The sequence below is a fragment of the Thermothelomyces heterothallicus genome (assembly GCF_042370625.1).
Source record: "Thermothelomyces heterothallicus CBS 202.75 unplaced genomic scaffold P884_scaffold_10, whole genome shotgun sequence".
Classification (NCBI taxonomy): Eukaryota; Fungi; Ascomycota; class Sordariomycetes; order Sordariales; family Chaetomiaceae; genus Thermothelomyces; species Thermothelomyces heterothallicus.
In genome coordinates, this window is record NW_027192571.1 from 675,217 (window position 1) to 697,669 (window position 22,453).

Sequence of the window (22,453 nt, forward strand, 5' to 3'; positions counted from 1 at the left end):
CAATCCGTGCGGATATGTCCATCACGGCTGCTTCGCCCATAAGACAAAAAAGAGATATTAGCCGATCGGACATGTCGGAAATAATGGCTATGCTAAGACGCCGAGGAGCCGGAACCACGCTCGTCGAGCGTCTGCCTGAGAATTAAAACAGAAATTCGAATTGATGATGATGTGTGACAATGGCCAGCAATTGGAGCTCTGGCATGTAAACAGGTGTGCTAGGTTCTGACCTCGAAACACCAGGCTATGGCCACGTCGGGCTGCGTAGTGTGGACATGATTCTGTTGGATGAGGTTGCTTTTTTTTTTTTTTTTTTAGATTCAGGAATATATCTACCGTACCTGGTGAGGTGATTGATGTGTGTACAATACAATAAGTACGGGGCGTACATACTCTCTCTCGTACATAGGTGCATACGAATCACATGCCCCACGAGTTCTGCAAACTCTGGTTTGCCCTTGCGCGGTGACCTTTCGAAGGACCACCGAGTCGCTTGCGAGAGCGAGACTGGCCTTCACTTGATGCCTGACGACGGACAACACTGGGAGCAGATGTCTAGCATGCACCCCGCGTGAGAATTGTGTACAGCAGCCCCCACAGACCAGCGGTTCCTTCCCGTGCCGAAGCATAATCGTCCCATGTATCGGTATTCCGTACTCCGTACATTCTGTTGTAATGCGTTGCGGAAACACGTGTCTGTTGAGCAGGCGCTGGGAATGTGGCCTCGGATCCCCTACGCTGCATTTCCGGGCACTTGCAGCCAATGCCTCTTTGCGCAGCAGAAGCCCTGCATCGTTTGAGAGGGCAGTCAATCCAGCTGCTGCATGCATGCCTGGCGGCATGAGTGATTTCTTGATCAGTGGTGTAGTGTATGTACAAGTACAAGTACGGATTAAGTATGCTGTCAAAGACTAACAAGTAACTACAAAACTTGACCAGCACATTCCACTGTGCGGGAATCGGAGGCTTGTGCCAGCCCAGGCCTGCAAACCCTGCCAGACCCCGGCTTCTCTGACCAAAGTTTTTATCCAACGATGGCCAGTGGCATGCCCAGCCTCGATGACATAACCAAGCTGCAGCGACCCTGGAGGTCGCGGCCGGGCCCGCCTGCAACCCCCCGTCGGCTCTTTTGCAGCTAAGTCGGCGAAGCGAGCATCAGACGGATACGAGCATTGGAAAACCACCAATATTGAGTGTGCTGGTCAAAGCGCAGCTATCATTAAGTAAGAAACCGGTATCTCATCCGTACATATCGAGATCAGGTCATCTTCCGCATGAGGCAGCTTGGAACGCCATCAAGAATCGACGAGAATGTTTTAGGTTTTGAAATTAACTAACTGTTCCCATGACTTCGCAGCGACCATGGCTGGGCTGAGCGGCAGATCGAAAGCCGTTAGGTGGGGCGACTGCCAAGCCAGCGGGTTGCTGCATTTGACCCACTTGTGGACACCTGTACCGACCGATGGTACACGAGAAAGAAAAACGGCCGGCGAAACGGAGGGCCGGTAGCAGTAGCCACCCACGGAGCGACACCTGGTAGAAACCGGCACGGCCCAATCCAGTGCTAAGTTCTGCGTAGTGTACGGTGTACGTGAAAACCAGCGCAAGGGACAGGCACTCCTCTCGAGTGGGGAGATAGCAATGGCTCTGTTCTTGCAGAATCAGACCTTGTTTGTGGTCCTGTTGAGTGTTTGGGTGTTTGAGTGGCCAAAGACTACCCGTTCCGTTATTAAACTTGGCGTTCCGGTCTCGACCAGGTTCAGCCCGGTAACGTACCTTACCCTCATTTGCGAACCGATTCGCAATTTCTCCCCAAGGGTCTGCTCTTCCCCCGATATTTGCTTCCGAGAGAGACCCTTCTCAGACACTTCCCCACACTACGAATGTCCGTGGGTATCGGGGCTTTTAACGGTCCACTAGCGCACTCACAAACCCTCCCGGCCACCTTGACACTGACTTCGATATCCCTCCATTCCAGCGTTGCAAAGTTCGCTCGAGCTTCAACAGTCGATCGACACCTTAACAGGAAGATCCGCTTGGGCCAGGGACGCATGAAACGGAGGGACCCATCGATATCGCCACCATCCTTCTCCATTCCCGCTCTCCACACAGCACCCGCCAACTTTCTCAAACCTCCGGCCAAGCTCAAGCATGCTCTAGAGCCATCAACTCTCCTCAGCCGATTCGCCTGTCGCCATCGCGCACTCATCTCCAAAACTCGTCGCCTTTCGTGACCACTGTCAGAATGAATCTCCGCAGATATCTGCCGATCAGACAACAGCACCATACGACACCTGATTGCAGGAAATCGCGACTCTGACGTTCGGTTCTTAATCAGTATCTACTCCGACTCTAAACCACAATGCCCTTGTGGCTATTCCGACGAAAGAGTCACCGGCGGCGCGGTCGTGTCAGCTCTATAGAGGACGATGGATATGGAGGCAGATCCCCTGCGGCTGGTCTTCCCCCTCGGAGCCAAACGGTGCCGGAAATGGCCATGACCTATGACCCTTCGCCACCAGAGTGGCAAGCGAACAAGCGACAACGAACGGAATCAGACAAATTACACCGCAGGGCGCGATCGTACAGTTTCTCTCCGGGTCGTGAAGACGCTGTAGGCCTCGAGAAACAGAAGAGTACGCGGGCCCGGCGGGACGGAGATACGCCCGTGCGCGATGCCCCTACCGCGATGGGTAATATGCCGTGGCGCGCGCCAACACTTCACGGCAAGAGGGACGGCGACCACCTTCCGCGGAAGTTGTCCAGCAAGAAGCGCCGGAAGGAAGACCGTCGACGTGAAGCTGAGATTAAGGCCATGAGTAGCTTCGCTCCTCACCGACCTGCCGCAGAAGACTGGATGGCAGGTCGGCCGATGAGGAAAGAGAGCAAGAAATTCCGCTCAGGCTTTGGTGTCAGCATCAAGGGTCCGGATGTTGAAAGATACAGCCGATCGTCGGACGTTTCGTTGCCTCTGCCCGAGTCTATTGACTCGGCGCTTTCTTCCGATTCAGACTACATCTCTTACGAGGTCTCAGCCTTCGAGTCACTTGCACCTCGACCGACTCTACGATGCAGTACGCATGCGCGATCTGGAAATTATACACAAGATGGTGCAGGAGTGGTCCGGCGCCCTTCCCCGCAACGGAGAAGGTTGACCGAGTCGATTCCGGAGGAGACGCTCAAAGCACACAAGCGCGTCGATAGCCTCGCCGACGAACTCAGCGCCAGCGATCTACGAGAGCTAATGGAACGGGATCAGCGAAGACGGGCGAGGAAGAGACAGCTGGAGCAAAAGAAGCTGGAGTTGAAGATTGCCAGGAAAGCTGAGAAGCAAAGGGCTGCAGAGGCCGAGGCTGAAAAACATGGACGAGAATCGCCTCCGAATCTCGAGCGAGGCATTCTCGGCCGGGAGGATATTGGACTTGGCATCAACCCCCCTTCGGCCACCATCACGTCATCCAGACTACGGAATTCGGATGACCTTGCAGACAATCGTAACGAAGCTGGTGATGTGGACAACATTCTACCTACTCGTGAAAACGACCGACCAGAACTGTTGGCGGCGTTCCACCGAGTGGACAGTCACTCCGTGCAACCCCTGGAGTCTCTCTCCGAGGTCAAGGAAGATGCACCAGTATTGGCAAGCACCGTGTCCAAGGCGTCACTCCGCAACACAGTTTCGCGATCTAAGTCCCCGCAGGAGTCTGAAGCAAGGACTGAACAATCAGAACAACCATCAAGAGGATCAAGTGGAAACACCGCCAAGGGCTCGCGATCCTGGACCTCCTTTTTCAGGTGGACGAATAGGACCAAAAGGAATTCAGGAGGTCCATCTTCATTTTCCAACACGTCTCGGGACTCGATGCCAACACCTCCAGCTCCAGTTCCTGTCAATCCACTACCGCGCCGCATGACTTCTGGAGTGCCGAAACGGACCACGTCCCGGTTCCGCGAAGACCTGCCCGAGCTACCGATGTCGCCTCCCGCGTCCCGATTGCAATCCCCAGAGGCCGTAGCCGTTCCTTCCCCAATCGAAGTCTCGACAAACGTTCCTCCCAATGGGGAATCATGTCCCTCGCCTCCGGCATCCCGGCCCAGACACGACACGCCAGTTTCCACACGGCCATCTGTCGAGGAAATGCGGGAGACGCCATCAACCTTTAGCCGTCCAGATGAGCCAGGAGTCTCCCCAGAACCGCAAAGCATGTCGTTGGCCTCTATCGACTCGGAAGGGTCGTGGTTCGCTGGAGGACTTGCCAAGAAACGAAAATCGTCCGGAATTCCGGAGCGTGGGTCAGGACTTCAAGGTTCCCGATATGCTCTCCAGGAGTTGAACGGCGAGCAACGGCCAGAGATTGAGAATCCCAACGATGACATGGATATTGCTGACGACGATTACCTCTCGCGGCTTACACCTCCACACGGCGATCGATCCTCGTGGAATCGCAAGTCGACTGGCGAAGCACGGCCATCGAGCGATTGGGGCGAAGAGGAGGCCCACTGGGGCAGTGTAGAGGGTCACCTGCCCACGGTTGTGCGCTCGCAAGCTGCTTCCCGAGTCAAGAGTCGCGAGGGTTTACTCAGATCATTCGGCGAGGAGGGTGAAGTCACTTCTGAGCAGATGGACGCAGGAGAGCATCGCGATAGCAGCGACGACGTCACCCTCCAGTGAGCAACAAGCATTGACCACGAACAGGAGCATGTGTCGCATTAGCGTCTGAACTGCACGCTATTCTTTTGGCCTCGCTGCCGCCGTTGGTTGATGCGAAACACACAGGGCTGCCCCCGGCCCAGAACCTTCTTCAGTCTCAATGCTGTGGCATCAAGGGAGAAGCAACATATAATTATCGGGGAACTGGCTGATCCCGACGCATCACACATCACGCTCCTTTGTCATTTCCTTATCTCTACCGTTCACCGACCGTCATTCGCTCGTTTTACATTTCCTAGTGTCTCACAACTTAAAAGGAACAAAAGCCACCAAAACAGAACAAGAAAAAAAATAACATATCAGCAATCAGCAGCATTCAGTATCGGGATCAGCCACCCAACCTCGCCAATTCATCCTCACTTCTCCAGCCCGAAGAAGGATTCACCAAGCTCGCACCAACTCGCACCAGCTCACCCATTTCGCCATTCATCCGCCGCATTTTTGATGTCAAAACCTTCCACCACAGATCATCCCGTTAGGAGCGGTCCAGTTCAGGAATTGGGGCGGCAGTTTGTTTCGTTCTGTTTTTTTTTTTTTTTTCCGCACATTGTTATGCGGTGATACCACGGGAGGCACGGAACTTGCAACGGGAAAAGGGGCTTGGTCAGGGATCAGGTCAAATCAGGTCAATCATACAATACATGACTGGCAGGCGGGGTAATCAGACTTTGAGAAGACATGATAGATTAGTTGTCAAATGGTAATGTGCCTTAATGATGCGAAAGCTCTGCTCTCCTGCTGTGTTGGCAATCAGGTCGCTCTTACGTTGGCGCAACCTCCGAGGTGGGCCCGTTGATCCCGTCTGTGTTTGTTGCGCGTTCCCCTTGAACAATTACCTATCATGTGTATCTGAGGGATCAACACTTCTAGAAGGCCCGAAGACAACCTGCTAAGCCCTACAGACAGAGCCGGAGATAACAGCCGTACCGGCATGTCTCTCTTTAGGGATACGATCGGGGTAAGGAACAACCTGGCTGAGGAGTCGTTTGCGCTAGGAGAGGGTCAGTCGACATGCTGTTTGAAACAAAAGGGTCACAGTCCAAGAGGAGGATGTGGCCTTGCTGTCCTTCTCAAGGGAGCCACTAGCGTTGCGGAGCTGCGGTGCAATCCGTCATGAACAACAGATTGGGCAGGAGAGCGATTGCGAGGCGGCCAGTTGAAGCAACACGATTCCAGCGCGTAATAACGCTGTGGTCGCCGATGTACTGTGGTTGGCCCAGAAGCTGATGAGGAATGATTGATTGAGGAACGAGTTATTGTCTCTATTGCTCTAGGACATGGACAGTGGCGCTTAATAAGCCAATCACCCCCGGTACCGTTCTGTCGGGCACAAATGATGAACTAAACCCTTTTCAGTCGACGCTCTCAGGAACCTCTTGTCTCCAGATGCCCGCTGCATTGACATATTCTGTAAACCTGGTTTCGACGCCACGTGCGGGTTTCGATGGAGACGCCAGCAGACTCCCGTCGGCCGCCAATGTTGACGTTCCAGATTTCGACTAAAACCTCAGCCAAAGAAAGGTTGCCCTTCAATCCGGCTCCCGGATCCGGCTGGGTCCGGAACAGCGCCCCCCACATGGCACTCGGTTAGAATCGGTCACCGTTCCTGGCAACTAACTCCCGTTCCCGCAGTCAAAGCCGAAAAAGCAGACACTACACGAAAGTGTGGCGGTGGTGCGCCAGTGGCTACTGTGGGTGAATCTGCTCCCTTCTGGGTCTTTTTCTCATCTGGCTAAAGTGTGAGAGGTCGATTGGATTCTCACGGCTGCTCCCTGGGCTCTTATCATCCAACTGTCCATCCTCCTTAGTCAAGTCTACCAGAATCTTTGGTATCGATCTAGCGCCCTGTAGGTGCGGCTTGTCAATGTCGAGGACATGATCGCGCACTTAAACCTGCGGACATGAGGAGAACAAATGGGTCAAAACAACGAGATGCGACGCGGCTGAAGAGCGGGATGCGGATTGTACCGGCGATGATTTGAAGGAGGTATCGATGGGATCGACCAAAAGGCGGGATGAATGCCCGGACTGTCGGGACGAGGGATATAGTCGGACATAGTGGGTTAGGGGAGTGTGGTCGAAGGAGCAGTGCTGGGTGAACACGCGAGATCCGATGCTTTCAGGGCACTTTCCATCTCTGCCTTGAGCCGCATCATGACTTCCTCTGCCGTTTGTACCTCGTAGCGCCAGCAATCCATGATCACCTGACCGCACGGTAATTCCTGCACGCTTGGGAATATTTGCTGGGAGTAGCGAGCCTCCACCTCATCGTCCGAGAGGTCCTCGTATGGCTGTCTGCTCGTCACGATTTCGTAAATGGTAGAGCCAAGGGCAAAAATATCGGTTCTGACGGTTGGCGGCTCCTTTAATGGTCGCGGGAGAAAAAACCTAGTGCTCTCAATCGCAGATCCTATAATTCCGTCGAAAGAAGAGCCCGAGAAGTCGATGATCTTGAGCCTAGAGTTGGAATCCAGCAGGAGGTTTTCGGGCTTGAGATCGCCATGAATGATCCCGTGGGAATGGAGGAGATGCAGACTTTCGGCAGCATCACAGGCCCACTGCAGCCGCTCGGGAAGGGCGATGGTGGTGGCGGCGGCGGCAGCCTCGCGGAGATGCTCTCGTAGGCTACCTCTGGGCATGTACTGGAGGACGAGGCCTTCTTCAGGAGAGTATCTGATGAGCTATAATAACCGGTCGTGTTGTGGCAGTTTCTGATAGACTCGAAACTCGCGCTCAAGGTCTCGAAGACAGGCCTCGTAGTCCCGATCCGAGTAGATGCACTTCCTCACGTTCCCACATGGGAGGCGTTCTATCAGCCCACTACTCCCCGCGGATACGACGTTCTATTTCCCCGAGCGGCATATGGTTAGTAAATAATTACACGATAACGGCCTAGGCTGAGCCTAGGCAGGAGATCGATCTGTCAAGCTAGTTCCGGGGGGGGGGGGGGGGTAGCGTACTTTCCGGTTAATCAGGTCGATGCGTGCGCGAACTGAGGAGCAGCTTGAGGAGCAGGAGGAATCTTTTATGGAAGAAGGATTGTTAGGAGCTTGGCGATGTAGCTCAGGAGTAGGAGGCATTCTTTGGCGTCGAGGGTTGAAGACGTCAAGTCGGAGGCGGAAATGCTGGAAAACAGATGGGTAGAGCCCTTTATCGCTGGGCGGTTGCGGTTTTGGGCACAAGGAGAATGGGAACACCGGCCCTTGTTCCGGCATGCTCAGAACATGACCTTTGCCCCCGCATGTCCGTACCACATGAATATCACGTGCTCAGGCGTGATTGAATGACAGCTTGGCCCAGTGCTATCCCAGATAACAATCGGCAGTAGTGGCTTCTAGTGTACCCCAGAAACCGCGGCGGAGCGTTTCGGTTTGAAGTGACAACTTCCAACTTTTTGCGTTCCCAAATGCCTGGCTTGAGCAGATGAGGAGACGAGGGGCCCTGCTACATCGCTGGAGTCAGAAGTGAGGCGACAAGCGGAATGTGAGGGACATAGTGTGGTGATGAGAAGATTTTTGGGGTGCGCCATGCCACAGCCCATAGGAATCCCCGCGAAGTCTGCTCTTCTCAAGCTTGTCGGTTGTGTGCTGAATCTCGTCGCGGAGCTTGGCGATATCCCTTCGTTCCCGGAACTTCGCGATCTGCGCTTCCGACACCTTGATAGGGGCACCCTCGTCCCGTGTAAGGGTCATATTGCGGAGGTCGTTGAAGAGCGGTAGAGTAGGCGACGCTGTTGACAGGCGGTAGGGGATACACCTCGTCAGTCCTTGGCCTCCCATCTGCTAATGGATGAAGCTACTCACGATGTGTTCTTCCTGTATTTGACGGTCTTCTCGGCCTCCTTGATCTTGCTCCGATTAATCCTGTATATAATAATAGGCTTCACCCGGGTCGGATCATCGGGATCGCGTACGATGGATATAGTGAACTGCTTGTACAGGGTATCTTCAAGGCAGCCTGGACGGAAACCGCCGGTACCTAGTTGAAGTACCGTGTGGTGAACCGACACCCTCGTAAGTGGCGTAGCGGGTATATCATCAGCACGCTGGTACAGCGCTGTAAGAATGACGACAATGTCTGCTGCTGTTGCCTCGACCTTCTCGTATGACAAGCCGATCTCCAGCCCGAGTTTTGGTGTCAGTTCCTAGAGAATCCACTAGCCAGGTAGCAGTTTAGTAAAGCATATAAATAGTAAAAGCGTAGAATGGGAAGATAGGAGGTGTAGGAAATGTATCCTCAGTTGACATATAAGGTGATATAAAGTTTTATACAAAGGGAGGTAATAGAGTCGTTTCTACCCTACATACCCTGATAATAGAATAGGCAGGTCCTTCGCGTTTCTCGCCTTCTTGCTCCCACTTCAGCACAAGCCGGCTGGCCTTCGGGGCTTGATCATTCCTTCGCAGCGCAGCCCTCTCAACACGGAGGACGTTAAAATCGGCCGCTACGACGAGCCTCTGCCAAACCTCAATGACGCTATAAGCAGAGTTGACCGTGCGGACTATGGTACGCTCCTCAGGCCCTAGTATGACACGTTCCTTGTAGGAGCTTTCCATATATTGGTGCAGAAACGTCCGGACTGGTGCCAGAACGTTTAGGTTTGATAGATCCTAGGCAAAGTCTATCTAGAAGCGGCAGGGGTCAAAACTACTATAACTTCACTTAGTTAGTACCAGTTTTAGGGCTTGATGGTGAGCTAGATATATCTAGGGAGCGCTATACCTGTCCATTATACCTTCTTTCTTTCTAGTAAGTTTATAGAAACTTTGGAAAAATAATAGAAATTAATAACACATTAGCATATTACCCCAGGCTTTATATCGAGATTTGGTTTAAGTTAGGGAAGCCTAGGGCAGGAGGGGGAGAAGATATACTCGGTCTAAGCTTCCTATATTCTATCACGCTCCGCCTTTATATCTAGAGCAACGAAGGGCTTCTCATTACCACCCTCCTCGATCGCACTAACCGTATAAGCCTAGAGGAGCGCATTAACGCTTTCCTAGTCCGCCCCGGAGAAGCGCGACTGGCGTTATACCGTCATGGTGAGTTGAGAAGTACGTTAGGAGTAGGAAGAACGACAAGAAGGTAAAGAGGAAGGGAGCTCTGGGGTTTTGGGGGGGAGAGAGGAGGAAGGCCACGACAGCATGACCTCGAGGGTTGGACGCAGTTGGTTCGCGTCTCCGAACCGGGAACGGGATCCTGGTGCCGAAAATGCACCGCCATCGCGAATGCGCGCGGGGTGCGAGCTGAGGGACTTGATGGGGGTGTGAACCAAGTAGAATGGGCGACGCCTTCCGGCCTCCGTCGCCGGCGCCGTTTGCAGTCGTTACGGAGCCGGCCCCACTCCGGGAACGCGAACGGGTTCTCGGCCGGCAAAACTTCGGGTGAGGCGCTGGCCCGTGCTTGCTGAGTCATCAATTGCAGTTGTGCGGAAGTCACTTATCTTATTGCCCGTCATATCAGTCAGCGAAAACCCGGGCAGTAATAGTCAGACCACGAATTGCCAGTATACGATACAAATCAAAAACCGTCGCCTTGGAACGCTGGCTTAATTGCAAGAGGTCAAGTTGTTAAAGCCGCCGCCAGTGTGTCTGTCACTTTGACTTTCCAGAAAGGTTCGAGGCAGCCAATCACCAAGTGACTGGCCAGCTGGTGATGGTCCCTGCCCCGAATCACTTCACTTGTCGTCAGACCATCCTCAACTGACGAGTGAAAGTGAAGCAAACGATCAAGGAAACTTGCCAACAAAAGGGTCCAGCAACCACCAGTCCTCAGTTGATTGTCGAGTTTGGCTATTATAATCAAGATTGTATGACCTGGTTTCTCTGATGTCTGAACGAGCCGAAGACGCGGACGATATCCCTCAACCCGAGTCAGCCCCGCCAACCACGGACCAACAACAACAACAAGAACAACATGACTCTCCCCCAGCCAAAGCGCCCGCCAAGCGCAATGCGTTTGACGAACTCATGGCGCCAAAACCCAAAGCTCCCATCTCGCAAGCCCCGCAATCCCTCGCCCACAAAGCGTCCCAGGTCATCCGCGGCGTCTGGCGAGGCGCCCTGATCGAGTACATCGAGCACCCGGAGCGCTTCCCAGACAAGGTCCTGCGCGTGACGGCGGACACGGTGCTCATCAAGGACGCCTTCCCCAAGGCCACCGTCCACCTGCTCCTGCTCCCGCGCTCCCCCGCGCACTACCTCGTGCACCCGCACGATGCCTTCGCCGACCCGGCCTTCCTCGCCACGATGCGCGGCGAGGCCGCGGTGGCCGCCGAGCTCGCCGCCGCCGAGCTGGCGCGGAGGCTGGGGTCCTTCTCGGCCAGCAACCGCGCCCGCGACGAGGCCGTGAGCCGCGGCGTGGCCCCCGACCAGCTGCCGCCCGGCCGGGACTACAGCCGCGACGTCCGCGTCGGCACGCACGCGCACCCGTCCATGGCGCACCTGCACGTGCACATCATCTCGAGGGACATGCGCTCGGAGAAGCTGAAGCACCGGAAGCACTACAACAGCTTCAACACGCCCTTCTTCGTGCCGCTCGAGGACCATCCGCTCGCCCAAGACGACGTGAGGAGGCAGACGGGGTATCAGAACGGGAACCTGGCGAAGGATTTGGTATGCTGGAGGTGCGGGAAGGGGTTTGGTAATCGGTTCGCCGAGTTAAAGAGGCATTTGGAGGACGAGTTTGAAAAGTGGAGGGCAGAGTAGAAAATGGGAGGAAAAAAAAAAAAGGAAGGGGCGGTTGGTTTGTTTACGGATTAATTACACTATTTTAATCAAAGGCTGAGGTTGATTTCCTGGAACTCGACCAGAGAGTGTTTCAACTGCCGTTTTAAGAAGAACATAGGATATAGGATTCATGGCATATTATAAGCTAAGTGTTGGCCCCCGAGTTCTTCTATTTCAATCATAATTGTGTTCATCCATTCCTTCAAGAAACGGGGGATAAAACAACACTAGGTAATACGAGACGAAGTCGGTCCTAGTAAAACTGCTAACTAATTAAGTCCAGGGTTGCCGGAGGCAACATCAGCTGTTACATTAATTATTCTTCACATTTGGCGAGCACACCACGTCGGGGCGCACCTCCAAGAATTGCATGCCACGTTCCCTCGACCTTCGCGAATACGAGGGCAATATCTGCGGCTTGCTCGCGAATGGCCGCATAAGCTGCATGCTCTGCTGTTGCATGGCAATTTCTGGTGCGTCGAAAAGAAGCAGGTGCCGCGTGCTAATTCTGCGCTGCCGTTGCTCAGCTTCAAAGCAAGCTGCAAAAAAGGTGTTTGCAAACCCGCAATCGATGCCCGTGGCGCCGGGCCAGACTGAGTTGGTTTCCGAATCTCGTTAGGCAGGTGGGAGCCAAGGTTTTGGGTTGCATGACTGACGGCCATTCAGAGCGTGGATTACCATCGGGCTGCCGCTCTCAGCTGAGCTCTGCGAGGGCCGAGACGCCAGGGCGAGCCGCAGCCGGTAGGAATATTGGAGAGGGCTGCATTGTAGGATGCCGGACCTGCGGCTCTGCAGGGTCCTCTGGATACCCTAACGAATGATACGTTCTTCTTGGAGGGGTGTTGGCGGAGGAGGGCGGTTTAAAAAGAGGTTAGAAGTGTTGCCCGATAACTGGTCCTAGCAGGCTTCACTCTCCAGGGGACTATTACAGTCGTTTCGACCCCTCTTCAACAAATAATGGCCCCGAGTACGATCGCGGCCCTGCTCGTCGGAGCCGCCGTAAGCTCGGCATGCTCAATCCCGACCGAACCGCTCGGGAACAACATCTCCTATCCCTTTCGCGCCCAGGTTCAGAACGCGAGCCGGCCTGAAGTACACAACAAGTACATGAACCTGTTCGAGGCGGGCGGCGGTGACCGGCATCTCTTCATTGGCCCCGTTGGTGTGCCCACCTACGACTTGACTCTTGTCGCGGGTGTCATCAACCATGTCCCGAACGGCGTCCGGGCCGTGATCGGGGGCGAAGTAGGTTGTCTCGAGCTCGCCGGCGCGCATACAATAATTAATATTTACGGGGGGGCCAGTGAAGCTAACGCCTTCAAAGTACTCGGAAATCGACCACACCACCAAGATGTTCATGACGGGCCGGGACGACCCCAGAGCCATATTCCAGCCGACCTATGCGTGCAACCCAGACACGGATGAGCTCCAGATCGAGTTGCGCTTTGTGACATGGCAGGGCCAGCCCGAAGGCGGCCACATCTGCGTCCGCTCGTCCTTTGATGACAGCCACGAGTTCCGGTACTCGCCTCCAGGCAACAGACGTAAGCCCACCCTGCCGTCTCTCGCGACACAGACTCGGATCGTGAAAAAAAAAAAAAAAAAAAATATAAGGGGACTTTCTAAACAGGGAAAACAACCCACCAGTGATCGACGTCAACCGCGAATGCATCAAGGTGACCCTCGTGGTGATTCCCACCACCGACCTGCCACCCCCCGGTACGAGCACGACCTTGTCGACCAGCGCCACCTCGGCCAGGCCGACCTCGACCTCCTCCTCGACCGCCACGTCCACGTCCACGCCCACGGGGTTGCCGACGCCGGCGCCCTTCACGGACCTCACGGACCTCGGGTTCCGCTTCGTGGGCTGCGCGCCCGAGGAGCGGTGGACCGACGACGGCGCGTTCCGCACGCTCCCGGACGCGACCGAGTCGTCCGACGACGACATGACCAACCAGCGGTGCGTCGCCTTCTGCGCCGAGCGCGGGTTCCGGTACGCCGGCACCGAGTGGCGGCGCGAGTGCTGGTGCGGCGACGAGGTGGCGCCCACGCGCTGGCCCGCGACCGCGCTCGAGAGCCTGGCCCGCTGCGACGACGGGTACCTGTGCACGGGCGACCCGGCGCAGAACTGCGGCGGCGACGCGTGGCTGAGCCTGTACGAGCGGTGCGAGGAAGGCGAGGCGTGCGAGAATGAGGTTTTTGCGTGAGCTGAGGCTGCGCCGAACGCGCTTGTGGATTGTTTTTGAGAGGGAGGGAAAGGGGGAGATTGGCTGTCGAAGGCGCCCCCGCGCCACGAGAGTGCCCAATCTACCTTACCGAATGTTGCGGTATTAGTCAATGAAAGGTAAAAATTACTCAAAATTACAAGAATACAGCCAAGAATCCGCTCCTCCGAGGCAGAAGGCACCTGCCGTCGCAGGCAGCAGTGAGGCCAGCACCACTTCAAATAACTATATAATAACCGCCACATCGCATCATTGGCGTACTCTGTACGCAGTATTGAGAAGGTGTGATGTAAGTTGCGGCGGGTACCATGCCACAAAGGAGCGTTCAAGCTTGGCTGAAGAGGGTGTGTGATGAGAAATCATTATTAGCTTTTGGAGAGGTGTGACATGAGAAAAAAATGTTTCTGCCCCTCGGACCCCGAGTTGGTTAAAGCATGACCCCTCCCGAAGCCCATAACCTAAGCATATACGTATGTATAGTACGCTAGTCGACACGCATTTCCCCTGGCCGTATACAGTACTGAAATTGTGCCTGCCGGGTAGCGATCTGGACTTTTTACTAATCCTCTTCTTTTCCTCTTGAATAACACGAGCTGGGTCCTGAAGGTGGGTGTGGGGCAGGTTGCCGTCATCCGCGCACTGACAAATCCCGAGGGGCCTGGATTACATCATTCGTCAGATTACTTGCAGTAATCCACCTCCCGCGATCTCTGCGAAAGCCCATAATAGCCTCAACTTCCGCCAGCTTGCATGTCCCCCACTTCCTTCCCTATGAACTCCAGATTCCTAGTCAACTCCGCCCTCAGGACCCTTCGAGGAACTCCATTGACTGCCACGCCAGTCGCTACGAGACGCTTCACCACCAGCTCGCCCAAAATGACCGTCCACAACATCGAGACGTGAGTTCACACACTCGCTTCCTTTGCCGGGGAGGGAGGGGCTTTGTGCCCCGCGGCGATGGACCCTCGGCGCAAATTAGCGGGTGGCCGTCTGCTAACACATTCTCGTTCCAGCGTCGACCAGTTCAAGGAGACGATCGCTAAGCACCCGGTCGTCCTCCTCGACGCCTTCGCCACATGGTGCGGTCCTTGCAAGGCGATTGCGCCCCAAATTGCCAAGTGCGTCTACCCTTTTTCCGCTCTAGCTGTTGTCGAACCTTCAAAATAGCGTTTCTCTCTGCTTCTTTCCTGGGGACCCTCTTGCGACTAACCGCTGCCACGCTTCTTCTCGCCGACAGGTGGTCGGAGGACCCCGAGTTCAGCGACAGCATCCACTTCGCCAAGTTTGACGTCGATCAACTCCCCGACCTCGCCCAGGAGCTCGGCATTCGGGCCATGCCCACCTTTATCGTCTTCAAGGACGGCGAAAAGGCAGATAGCTTCACGGGCGCCGTTCCCCCGCAATTGCTCAACCTGATCAAGAAGCACAACCCGAAGTCCTCTGAGGCTGCCGACAAGACCGAGCCCCCGAAGGCCGAGTAGGCCATTAGGCAGAAGAAGCTTGAAGGATTGTAGGACACTCAGCGGGCGCTTTTCCGTGAGGTAACAGCTGGGTTGTGTCGCGGTCTCCGGTCACGGACGCTCTCTCGTGATTACGGTACTCAGGAAACGAAGAGGATGGCGTGTCAGGTTTTTTTTGTGGAGAATATCGGACCTCCTTGTTGATATACCAGGGACGAAGGTAGCTGTTAATCCATCCATCTTCAGCCGTTGATAGGCGTGCTGAGCCACGGCATTGAGAGCGTGCTTTGAGAACCTGTCGCAACGAAGCGGGAGTGGTGTGCACTGGCGTGTTCGGAGAGCCAGGTTCCATACGCAGTCCACTTTGAGCAAGAGGGAGGAAAATAGTCTGTGCTGCCGAGTCTCCTCATGCCATGTCAAAAGAAAAGAGGAGACGATGCGAATTACGAGTTTCCCAAGGGAAATGGGGCAAAAATGGGGGCCACCCGGGGATCGAACCCGGGACCTCTCGCAACATGAGCTGTAGGGTCCTCCCTAAGCGAGAATCATACCACTAGACCAGCGGCCCTTGAAACTGAGATGGTGATGGTGAAAGGAATGTCAAACTAAGTGTTGATTGCATGCCTCGTTGTCGACCGGGCAAGGTAAGTTGGGGGCAATGAATGGCACGCAGCCGAGAAACCGCACCATCGTGTGTCGTCTCATGCGCTGGGAACAAAAGTCCAATTATGACAAGGGTTGCGAATGTCATTTGAAGAGCGCTTGAGTTAGTTAAAGGTCAGTAGAACTGGTATAAAAACTGCAAAGATTTGCGCAGTTCGTTCGCGGCAAACCTGAAGCAGCCCATGCAAGCCCATTTGAATACCTTCGGGAGGTACCTTAGATGGGCATTAGACATCGTGCGGGGCAGAGTGGTAAGACTTTGCATACAACCAGGCCGGAAGAAATCGCACGAAGGTATCATATGCCAACAGTACTGGTTGGGAGGAACAAGCGGTGATGTTGGCGGGAGGGCGGGACGGTTCATCAACAATCTTAGAGCATCGAGATGAGGCATAACGTCTGAGACGCGGGTGCACTTGAGATTATCCTACTAGTAAGGTACCTAATTTGCAGGTATTTCACCATACTCGATTGCTTAGTCTAGGCATAGGAAGGGTTGCCGCCCAGGGCCTAGGTTATCTACTAATTTAAACGTAGATCTGGCAGATTCCTAGAAGGAACCACCACAGTAACTGTAATTAGTAGGAAATAGGTCTACACTGACGTTCCTAAGTAGACTTACCAGAATAAGGAAGGTATTACAGCATATAGCTATCAGTAGGTCAGATCCGACTAACCCACCAACAGGGATAATAAGCCAGGGGTCATAGACATATATTTAGATAGCATCCCCAAGTGCCTCTAGCACTTAGAGGAATTAACGCATCTGATCACCACTTCTATAGACCTATACCAGTTAGTCTAGGAGTGCCGCCCACGGCGCGAATACCATTATAGTGTTATATCTTATAACTAGTCCGAGCTATAGTCATTTATAGCTATCGAGCTATAGTAAGTGGTACCTACTACCGGTTCGAATCTATAATCTTTATTACCACTTACATTCGAACGCTATAGGAGACTATTTACCTAAGTTAAGTAATTATATCCCTCTGCTCCGAGTAGACGCCTAAACGGTTAAAAACGATAATAATACTAATACTATTAAGAACCGATAAATAAGTTTAAACTATAGTAAGTATATTAGACTTATCGCTTTATCGTTAGAAATACCTATTAGTATTAGGTTTAGAAGCTCTCTCTAATAGACCTCTAACTCTTTAAGCTAGTAGTATCTCTCGAGGAGGCTAATAATTATTTAGTATATACCTAGGACTTTTATAATTGCCTAATAGACAAGGATTACCTAGAATTATAGACTCTTAATAACTATACCTTAAGAGGACTTGTTAAGCACTTTATAAGACTCTTCTTTTAGCTCTTAAACAAAGCTTTTATTTTATTATTACTAATAGAAGTAAGAACTATATTAAAAGTACAAGTTTAGGAGGAAAGCTAATATAGGGGACCTTTAGAGACCCTAAAAACGCTAAGTCTTAAAGACCTAGTTTAATAATTTACTATATTATTAGAAATCGCCTTATAAAGGATAACTCTACCTATAGGCCTATTAGATCTATTAGAGACCCTAAGGCCTAAGCTAAACCTAGTAAGTCTAAGTAGATAGGGTAATTAGATATTAAGTAGACCTATTAGGGCTACTTAGTTTATAATTATAACTAATATATTAAGGGAATTTCTAGAAAGGGAAGAACCCTAGTAGGGGTTATTATAAAACCTTTAGCTAATAGTCTAACTAATAGAAGGATCGCTAATAATAATACTAATATTAGTAGGGGATACCTTTATAAAGGGATATATACCCCTCTTACTACTAGACCTAATAGAGGAAACGATTATAAGACTATTCTAGAGGGTAATAGTTAGATTTCTTTAGAACGCTATAACCGACTAAGTAGATATTAGTTCCTCCTAGCTATAGCTAGTATATATAGTACTATAACTAGCGATAGACTAAGCCTAGAAGATTACTAATATTAGCCTACTTTAGCTAGATATTAATTAAAAGATTATAAATAGCTAACTAATCTTCTATTACAAAAAGATCTATTATTATACTAATATTAACCTCTAGATCGAATATATCTATAATATAGTTAGAGGAAACGTTTCTAAGGAGCTTCTCCTACAAAATAACCTATAGGTATTATTCTATAGGTTAGCCTTATAATAGTATAAGTAATAATTATCGCTAACTAAGAAGGAGACCCTATATTTAAATATAGAGACGTAACTCTAAAGGATTAAGGAACGATTTACTATCTAGTTTAACTAAGTAGGTCAATAGCTAGTTTAGAATAGCTATACTAAAGATAACCTAGCCTTAGGTAAATCTATCTATAAATTTGCTATAGACCTCTTCTACTATACCCGAGTCTAGGGAGATAAGATAAACTATTAGCTTCTAACTAGACTCTAGTTAGCGATAACTCCCTTACTCTATAAGCTCTGCCCTAAACTATATAAGATAGATACTATTAATTAGTACCTCCTCTATACCTCTGAAAAATAGGAAGCCCTTTTAGAGGAACTTAGAGCCAAAAAGAGGTTAAGGAAGGTAGCTATATTTAATGTTAATAATACCTTAGATAGGACTAGTGGTAATAATAGTGATAATACTAACAAGGAATAAGCTAATTGGTTATATATAGACCCCTAAAAGAGTAGCTAAGGCTAGTAGTACTAGACTACCCGTTATAGGTAAAAGGAAGAATAGAAACGTAGATATTCTTAATAAGGGGAGCAATTCTAAAGCTACGACTAGGAGTCTTGACTAAAGGAGTATAATAACCAAGTTAGAAATGGCCACCTATAGGGTACTAGAGCCTAGGAAAAGGGCAGACATAGCAAATAGAATCCCTACTTTAGATGGTTCTACTACTATAATCAAAAACGTGTTAATAGAGACGGTATATACTACTATTATAATATAGTAATAGTATTAGGAGAGGATAAAAAGGCTAAAGCTAAATATAAAGAACTTAAGGCTACTAGTTACCTTCTAATTAGCGACTATAAGTTAGAAACCAAAGGGGACGCTAGTAAAGGAGAGGTATATTTCCTTGCTACTATTATAGAAGATCACTATTAGAAGAATAATAATAGGTATAATCTTTACGGTCAGGCTTCTATAAGTCAAGGAAAGCTATACCGTCATTTGTAGCAAGACTATAAAAGGAAGCTATACCTACCTAAATTACTAACAGAAGAGCTTCCCTAGGCAGAACGAGAATTCGTAGAAAGCGTAACCACGTTATCAGGCACTATTATACCGCTAGAACCGTCTACGGAAGCGCTATAGGAAACTACCTTACTCTCTTTCGAACCTAGCTAAGTCATTAAAGCAAATCTAAGCATAGAAATACCCTTCCGCTAGATAAGGAAAATATCCTACCTCTGTATTCTAGTCTAAGCTAACCTAGGAGACTAAACTATAGATATTTGTTTCGATATAGGTAGTTTAATTAACCTAGTCGATTAGATATAGATTTTCTAATAGGTAAAGAACCCCTAATAGATCAAAGGCAAGTCTTGTACTCTTAAAGGAGTTAATTTAAGGACTACGATTAATAAGTAGGTCGAGTTTGACTTCTATATCCTAGGAGAGGCTAGGAATATACTAATTGACAGATATATCTATATTATAGCCGATATTATTGACAAACTTACTCTAAAGATACTATTAGGTACTAACTTTATAACTGCCTATAGTGTCAAAATCGACTTTGTTAAGGGTATCTATACCTTTAGATTACTAGCTAATATAAAGGTCTATAGGGATATTGTAAAAAAGAACCCTAAGCCTATCTCTTGGAAAGTTACCGCTATCTAGTATACTATTATACCTATATACTCTACCTAGCTACTCGAGATATACTTTATTCCACTACCTAATAACTTCCTAGAGGACAAATACTTCTATTCTACTACTAGCTAAGAAGGAATCTAGGACGCTATAGTTACCTGGCGTACCCCTAGGGTAGTAATTGTCCGGAATGATACTAATGCCCCTATGATCATCTAAAAAGGGGACAAGGTTAGCTATCTATTAGAATACTTAGGAGAGGATACCGCTATATAGATTAGTATAATAGATATAGAAGATATATAGGCCGAGGTTTAGGATGGAATTACTAAATAAGAGCTAAAGAAGAGGTTAGAAGAATCCTAGTACGCTTATTACTAGGAAGACACTAGTAACGACTAGGAACTTCTACCACTAACTAGGACAAGTTTTTATACCCTGTTATATAGCATCGAGAAACCTAACGATATCCCGGCTATTAAGAGCAAGGATAGCGTTAATATTACTAACGTAAACCCTAAATTTATACTTAAGGTAAAGGAACTTCTAGATAAATATAACCTTTACCAGGATAGGGGAATCGTACTAATACTAGAACACTAGAAAATGTAAATCAATCTGGTTAACGGATGGCAAAAGCAAGTCTAAATAGTTAGACTATACCCGATAGGACTCGAGGACTACAAGGCCCTTAACAAGTATTATAACTAACTATAGGCATCCCCGGGGTCCCCCAGGGGTCACCCCTCTCCCCTATACTATTTATCCTCTACGTAGCCTCCCTCTACCAGGCCATTCGCCAGGCCAGCCCTACGGTCAGTTTGGTAGGCTTTGCCGATAATACCAACCTTCTAGCCTTCGGGAGGGCCGAGGAGGCCTATAACGATCAGCTACAGAGGGCTTAGGAGGCCTACCTACAGTAGGCAAGGACCCGGGGTATAGCCTTTGCCCCGGAAAAGTACGAACTCATCCACTTCAACAGGGGCCGGAAACAGTGGTCGCAACCGCTAGAGCTCCTACGGCCTAGAGGGGGTACTACTACTATAGCCCCTTCGAAGTCGGCCAGATTCCTAGGGGTCTGGCTAGACTAGAGGCTACAATGGGGCCCCCACTACGCAAAGGTAGCTAAGAAACTAGAGACCCAGGAGTTCGCCCTAACTAGGCTTGCCGCGAAGACCTAGGGCTCTGGCCTGCTACGGGCCCGTAAGGTCTATACCAAGTATATCCGTAGCGCCCTAGCTTACAGGGCCTCGAACTTCCATAAGCCTACCAAGCCAGGGGGTAAGCCGGAAGGCCCTGCCAGGAAACTATCGAAGGCCTAATACAGGGCCCTCCGAGTAGTTACTAGGGCCTATAAGGCTACCCCTATCTGGTGCCTCGAGACGGAAGCCTAGGTACCACCCCTCGACCTCTATCTTAACAAGAGGCTGGCTGACTTCGAAGCCAAACTCGACCAGCCGCTCTTACAAACCGGGGCAGGTCCAGGGGCCTCCCGGGTCCCTACAAGGGCTATTATTCAACAAGCCTGCAACAGGCTTAGCCAGAGGTTCCGGAAGAGGAGGGCCGGGGCCAGGGGCCAGGAGCCGAAGCCTACAGCCCTGGAGGTAGCAGGGTCGACAGTCCGGCAGTGGGTTCAGGAGGGCTGTAGAGGGGGTCAACCCCCCCTACAGACCCTACGGAAAAGGCTACGGGCTACGGAACTGGCTGTGGTGGCCAGCTAGAGCAACCGCTAGAAGGCCGACTAAGCCGGTAGGAGGATATGGCGTGTATCAGACAAGGACCCCCCGTGCCTAGTTTTTACAGGGGAAGGCCTACAAAGACACCAGGGCCTAACAAAGGCCCAGAGCTCCCTACTAGTACAGGCCCGTATAGGGGCTATTAGCCTCCATGACTTCCTTTTTAGGGTTCAAGTCCCAGGGGTCAGTACCCCCTACTATGCCTATAGCCAGGGGAGGGAGACTATGGAGCACCTGGTTATCTGGTGCCCGAACCTACCAAGAAGCCGAACGTGGGAATCCTGGGAAATACGGTCGCAAAGGGACCTAGACCTTGTTTTACGGGGTATAGGGACCCGTAACTATTGTTTGGCAAGGAGGGTTCTATAGTGGCTGATAGACCTAGGGAGGCTCCCGGAATACCGCCTCGCGAGGAGGCTAGACCGGGAGGGAAGGCCTCTTTAGGGCTGTTCTAGCCATTTCTCCTTTTCTTTGTAGTGTATTAGTATTCCGGATCGGGCGTTAAAGGAGAGACAGAGGTTTTTATCTGGCCTATTAGGCACGGTTTCCTTTGTATATAACTAGAGAGGCTCTGGTATGCTTATTAGTATAGTGGTATGGGACTAATAATAATAATAATAATAATAATAATAACTATAGGTATCTGGTAAATTTACCTTTATAGATAAACTAACCCTAATTATATACCTAGCCTTTATTATATAGAGGAAAGTTTCTGAAAAGCCTAGAGTAGAGGTTAAGAAAAGCCGATATATGGTTAACCTATAACTATTAAACGTAATTATAGTCCTAGATATTTATCCCCTATCTGACTAAGATACTATTATAGCCACTATAGTTAGTAACAAATTCTTTATAGCCCTAGATATATTAGGATTTTTTTATTAGCTACCTATAACTAAGGAATATAGTAATTATATAGTTATTATAAGCCACTATAGCCTAGAAAAATTAAACATAGTACTTATAGGTTTTAAGAATATACTAGCCTTTATATAATACTATATAGATAGACTTTTCCTAAAATACCGCTATTTTGTTAGGATATATATCAATAATATTATTATCTTTAGTAAAACCAAGGAAGAATACCTCAAACACCTATATACTATTTACGAAATCCTTAATAAGGCCTATATATATATTAGTATACCTAAATCATTT

The 22,453-nt window shown here is 50.4% G+C and overlaps 6 protein-coding genes and 1 non-coding gene across 7 annotated transcripts; 4 read left to right on the forward strand and 3 right to left on the reverse strand.

Moving 5' to 3' along the window:
• The first annotated feature begins 1,880 nt into the window (after positions 1–1,880).
• Positions 1,881–5,127, forward strand: P884DRAFT_306687 (uncharacterized protein). Its single transcript, XM_069445117.1, has one exon. The coding sequence runs from the start codon at positions 2,363–2,365 to the stop codon at positions 4,670–4,672; it is 2,310 nt and encodes a 769-aa protein (XP_069297894.1). The 5' UTR covers positions 1,881–2,362; the 3' UTR covers positions 4,673–5,127.
• Positions 5,128–6,774: 1,647 nt separating this feature from the next.
• Positions 6,775–7,878, reverse strand: P884DRAFT_291946 (kinase-like domain-containing protein; the record flags this gene model as incomplete). The annotated part of the gene is made up of 3 exons (XM_069444133.1): positions 7,672–7,878; positions 7,432–7,554; positions 6,775–7,392 (listed from the first exon to the last, which is right to left on the reverse strand). Exons 1-3 carry the CDS (start codon positions 7,789–7,791, stop codon positions 6,775–6,777), a joined length of 861 nt encoding a protein of 286 aa, XP_069297895.1. The 5' UTR covers positions 7,792–7,878.
• Positions 7,879–8,361: 483 nt separating this feature from the next.
• P884DRAFT_306705 (uncharacterized protein) lies at positions 8,362–9,267 on the reverse strand (the record flags this gene model as incomplete). The annotated part of the gene is made up of 2 exons (XM_069445118.1): positions 8,362–8,828; positions 9,019–9,267. The coding sequence occupies 2 exons, from the start codon at positions 9,265–9,267 to the stop codon at positions 8,511–8,513; spliced, it is 567 nt and encodes a 188-aa protein (XP_069297896.1). The 3' UTR covers positions 8,362–8,510.
• A 588-nt stretch (positions 9,268–9,855) lies between these two features.
• Positions 9,856–11,418, forward strand: P884DRAFT_277438 (HIT-like domain-containing protein; the record flags this gene model as incomplete). The annotated part of the gene is made up of 2 exons (XM_069443073.1): positions 9,856–9,877; positions 10,559–11,418. 2 exons carry the CDS (start codon positions 9,856–9,858, stop codon positions 11,416–11,418), a joined length of 882 nt encoding a protein of 293 aa, XP_069297897.1.
• Positions 11,419–12,396: 978 nt separating this feature from the next.
• Positions 12,397–13,646, forward strand: P884DRAFT_199987 (WSC domain-containing protein; the record flags this gene model as incomplete). Its single annotated transcript, XM_069438262.1, has 3 exons — positions 12,397–12,684; positions 12,764–12,983; positions 13,087–13,646. The coding sequence occupies 3 exons, from the start codon at positions 12,397–12,399 to the stop codon at positions 13,644–13,646; spliced, it is 1,068 nt and encodes a 355-aa protein (XP_069297898.1).
• An 894-nt stretch (positions 13,647–14,540) lies between these two features.
• Positions 14,541–15,145, forward strand: P884DRAFT_277440 (thioredoxin-like protein; the record flags this gene model as incomplete). The annotated part of the gene is made up of 3 exons (XM_069443074.1): positions 14,541–14,563; positions 14,678–14,782; positions 14,902–15,145. 3 exons carry the CDS (start codon positions 14,541–14,543, stop codon positions 15,143–15,145), a joined length of 372 nt encoding a protein of 123 aa, XP_069297899.1.
• A 456-nt stretch (positions 15,146–15,601) lies between these two features.
• On the reverse strand, positions 15,602–15,692 carry P884DRAFT_t81. The gene has a single exon. It is a non-coding gene; the product is annotated as a tRNA-Pro (tRNA).
• Positions 15,693–22,453: the final 6,761 nt, after the last annotated feature.